The sequence below is a fragment of the Onthophagus taurus genome, chromosome 8 (genome assembly GCF_036711975.1).
Source record: "Onthophagus taurus isolate NC chromosome 8, IU_Otau_3.0, whole genome shotgun sequence".
Lineage (NCBI taxonomy): Eukaryota > Metazoa > Arthropoda > Insecta > Coleoptera > Scarabaeidae > Onthophagus > Onthophagus taurus.
In genome coordinates this window covers 18853228-18857964 of record NC_091973.1, presented here as the reverse complement: position 1 = coordinate 18857964, position 4737 = coordinate 18853228, and the positions used below count along the sequence as shown (strand labels likewise).

The following is a 4737-nucleotide window of genomic DNA, read 5'->3' as shown; positions in this document are numbered from 1 at the left end:
CATTTTATTTTACCTATTTATTAGTATAGCTTTATTTATACACTTATTTATTTACATATTTATTCTCATAGTTTATTTACACTTGTTTGTTATTTATTTGTTTATACGTCTCAGTCATCTGGTTCAAAGTTAAATCAAATCCTTTAAAATTCGATAAATCCACTACCAACATCATTCAGTGGAACTGTAACGGATTGGTTCGACATTATTGCGAACTAAAGTCCCTAATGAACCAGTTTGACCCTTTGTGTGTTTGTCTTCAAGAAACCCACTTAGTACCGGAACAGAGCTATAATCTCAAACGCTACGAAACTTTCCGCGTCGACTGTCCCCGTAACCTCCGGGCGAAAGGGGGCGTGGCGCTACTAGTCAAGAGACCGCACGTGGCGATCCCGGTTGCCATCACCAGCAACCTACAGATCGTTGCGGTCCGTCTGCGGAGTCCATTTCAGGTCACAGTTTGTTGTATTTACCTGCCAAATCCTGAATATACTTTAAACGACTTACGTAGCCTTATAGCTCAGCTTCCCCGTCCCTTTCTGCTTCTGGGCGATTTCAACGCCCACAGTCCCATGTGGGGCTGTAATCGACGAGACGCCCAGGGGAGCAGTATCGAAACGCTCCTGGAGGACGATGGACTTGTTCTCTTGAATTCCGGCGATCCCACACACTTGGCTGCCAGGTCGGGCGCTTTAACGGCTGTCGATTTGTCCATCGCTTCTCCGTCGATAGCTCCAAGATTATCCTCGAGCACGGCGGAGCATCTATCCTTCAGCGACCACGTTCCCATAATAGTATCGATTCCTAGTCAAACCGAAAACCACGAAACACCGAGAAAGTGGATTCTCGAGAAGGCGGACTGGACGCGATTCGCGCTCCGGCTCCGGAAACCGACCTTCAACGGTGACGTGGAACACGACGCGGCCGCGTTCACGTGCGCCATTCAAAGGGCCGCGGAGGAATCGATACCGCGCAGTAGCGGACGTGTGAGGACGGGCTCCGTTCCCTGGTGGAACCCCGAAATCGAAGCAGCCGTTAAAGCAAAGAAAACCGCATATAACCGCTTTAAGAATCTATCCACACCTGAGCGTCTGCTAGAATTTAAAAAAGCGAGGGCCAAAGCGAGACGTCTGATGCTCGCTGCCAAACGGGACAGTTGGAAAAATGTTGTCTCTTCCCTGACCGGCAAAACCTCCCCCGTCGAGTTGTGGAGAAAGATCGGTGCCATCAAGGGGGCCGGATACTACGGCCCCGTATCAGAAATTCTCGAGGGCGATCACTCTCTGATCAACAGAGAGGACATCGCCGAGGCTCTGGGTCGGCACTTTGAGTGTACGAGCTCCTCCCAGAATTATGATGGCGTTTTCCGGCAAAATAAAACAAATAGAGAGTCGGCCCCGCTAAAATTCACGAGTGAGGGTGAGTTATCCTATAACTTACCTTTCACGATGACTGAACTTCGAGAGTCCTTGAAGTCCGCAAAACCCTCAGCCGCCGGTCATGACGATGTTCGTTATGAGCTCGTCAAGCACCTTCCCGACGAATGGTTCAGAATACTTCTGGAACTGTACAATAACGTGTGGTCCTCCGGTACGTTTCCGCCGTCTTTAAAACGTCCCTGATCGTACCGATCCTGAAACAGGGCAAGGACCCGACGTCGGCGAACAGCTACAGACCGATCAGTCTTACGTGCTGTTTGAGTAAGCTGTTCGAAAAAATGATCAATTTCAGATTAATGTGGGTGCTAGAAAGTAAGCGACTCCTCGCCGACCATCAGTTTGGTTTCAGGTAGGGTCGCTCTACAACTGATAACCTGGTCCTCCTGGAGCGCGCCGTTCAGGACGCTTTCTTCAAGCGGGAGCATGTGGTTGCCGTTTTCTTTGATATAGAAAAAGCGTACGATATGACTTGGAGATACGGCATTCTCGAGCAACTCCACGAGTGGGGTTTTCGTGGAAGACTCCCCGTGGCCGTATCCTCGTTCCTGGAAAACAGAAATTTTCGAGTTCGTGTAGGAAATTGTCTGTCGGAACGTAGAATACTCGAAAACGGTATACCGCATTGCTCAACCCTGAGCGTAACCCTATTCCTGATAGCCATGAATTCCATTACTTCCGGTCTGGATGCCGACGTCGGCAGATGCCTTTACGTCGACGACTTGGTTTTTTACGGGGGAAGTAACATGACTGAAATGGAGTATACGCTACAAACGGCAATCGATAGAGTTAACGACAACGCTAGGTCCAGAGGTTTTAAAATTTCAAAAGAAAAAACGAAATGTATGCATTTTTGCAGATTGCGCCGCGAGCATGCCGATCCTAGACTACGAATAATGGATTCGCCAATCGAATGTGTCCAGTCGATGCGCTTCCTTGGCGTAATACTGGATAAAGGGCTGCGATGGACGCATCATGTGGAAGATGTTTTAACTCGCGGTAAGAAGGCGCTGAATACCATTCGAATGGTGGCGGGCACTCGGTGGGGAGCGGACTCGTCCGTGCTGTTGAGGCTTCATCACGCTCTCGTGCTGCCGATCCTCGATTACGGGACGGTAGTGTACGCGTCGGCGAGACAATCCCTGCTTAAAAAACTCGATCCGATCCACAACCTGGGACTGAGGTACGCCATCGGGGCCTTTCCCACAACCCCCACAAGCAGTCTATACTGCGAGTGTGGCGTACCGTCCCTGTGGAAAAGGAGGGAGAAGGCGCTATTGTCATATGCCTCGAAAGTGAGCGCGCGACCGCACCATCCGGTTCGCGGGTGTATCTTCGAGCTGGGGCTGCGGTACGACCTTAGACCGACCATTACCCGACCGTGTGCAGTGCGTTTGGCCGACTTGCAACGCGAGATAGATTGGACATTGCCCGCGATAAGATCTGTAGAGGCTGGGGGCCCGAGCCCTGGATCGAAGACACCGAGAACGTCCCGACGGTCGATCCCGAGACGCCCGCTCCTGAATTGAAAACTGTTTTGAATCACAGCGAATGCTGAGGAAGGTGGCAACAGGAGTGGGACGATGTAGGCAACCGGAGTTTTCGCGCGGTGAAGCCTGAGGTAGAGGGCTGGAGATTCCCCATCTCGCTGTCCCGGGAGGACCAGGTTCTATACCATTTAAGTTGCCGTTGAATGTCAGAAGTCTTCCGTTTCTTACTATGAAACGTAAACTGACACATTTCTTGGTTTCGAATGCGTTTTACTCCGTCGATGAATTTTTAAAATGTAATATTGATATTTCTTAGTAGTAAATGTGAACCTGTAAATTGAACTGACGAGTGTAAGAGAACTATCTTATGGCACAATAAAGATTATGATTATGATTATGATTATGATTATGGGCTCCGTCTGGGACATACGGCCCTGATCTCCTCTCACCTTCTAAAGGGAGAGGAGCAACCTCGATGCGACGAGTGTGACGAGTCTCTGACCGTCACGTGATAGAAATGTGAGTCACGTCTAAATACCATGATGGCCTTAATGACCTTAGATGTCGATGGGCCTATATATAAAAAAAAAAAAATTAATTACTATAAGTTATTTTATAAATTTTCTCATAACGTCGAATTCCCTATACTATCAGGGATCTGTAAAATTCACATAAAGTTTTTTTAGCTTCATACGCATTTAAAAAATGCCACAAATCACATCCTTTTTGTTTATTCACTAATTGTGATAAATAAAAAAATAATAACAATTAATAATATAGTAATACTTTGCATTCACTTTTTGGCATTAATTAATTAAAATTTTATAATAAATAAAAGAGATATACATGTTAAGGCTTTTACAATAATAAATTAACCCTCCGCATACGAGGTGAATTAATCTCACATGCCATACTAGGTGGGGTATGACATATCCCGGAAATAAAATACTATTTCTATAAAATTTTACATAGAACACGATCTCGTGCGTCTTTTTTCTTTTTCAATTTTTTCAGTTTTCAAGGATAATAACGCATACATACCTAATATACATATAAACACTAATAATAAATTGTCTTGTAAAATAAATTAACGTAGGACTAAATCACTACAACAAAATAAACACAAAAATAATGTCGTTCAATAGCGGTTTTTATATGAACCGACAGTGGTTCACTCGGTGCAGCTTTGCGGCTTTCTCTCACATCTTTATTCGAAGTTAAATACATAGGATTGTTGTTAACATATTTCTGTACAAAATGATGTATTTTTTGTTGTAAAATAGTTAGAATGTTAATCATAAAAAAATTACTAAACTCTGCCATAAAAACCACTTCGTATAATACGGTTTATGTGAAAATTGTACACTTAAACGGGAGAACAAAGGTGTCATTTTTTGCACATATATTATAGGAATAGATTTCACGCTAATACAAGCGCAGAAAAGTTGTCATTATCGCGGACAGCTGCACCAAGTGAAAATGTGCGATTTCCTCAATATACTTAAGCTTTACTAGATTGTGTAAAGGAATCTACCTAAAATCGGTAAATTAAGACTTTTTAAAACTTTGGCAATCGTCTCAGAGAGGGTACTTCTTAAAATTATTACACTATGCTGAAAATATACTTTTACGAAATAAATGTACTGTAGTCTCACGGTCACAGACTTTCTGAGAAGCCCAGGAGACGGACGTTCGGAAGCAAGAGGACGGGGTTTATTTCTCGATATTCCCCGCCTCTTACAGATAACGAACAATAGATTTTTTGCTGTTCTCAATCTGTTTATTTATCTTTTGCCCAAGGAGTCCGTTTG

General features: G+C 44.7%; 1 protein-coding gene across 1 annotated transcript; it reads left to right on the top strand.

The window, feature by feature from the left end:
• Positions 1-572: 572 nt before the first annotated feature.
• On the top strand, positions 573-1622 carry LOC139431346 (uncharacterized). The gene has a single exon (XM_071199001.1). It carries the CDS (start codon positions 573-575, stop codon positions 1620-1622), a length of 1050 nt encoding a protein of 349 aa, XP_071055102.1.
• The last annotated feature ends 3115 nt before the right edge of the window (positions 1623-4737 follow it).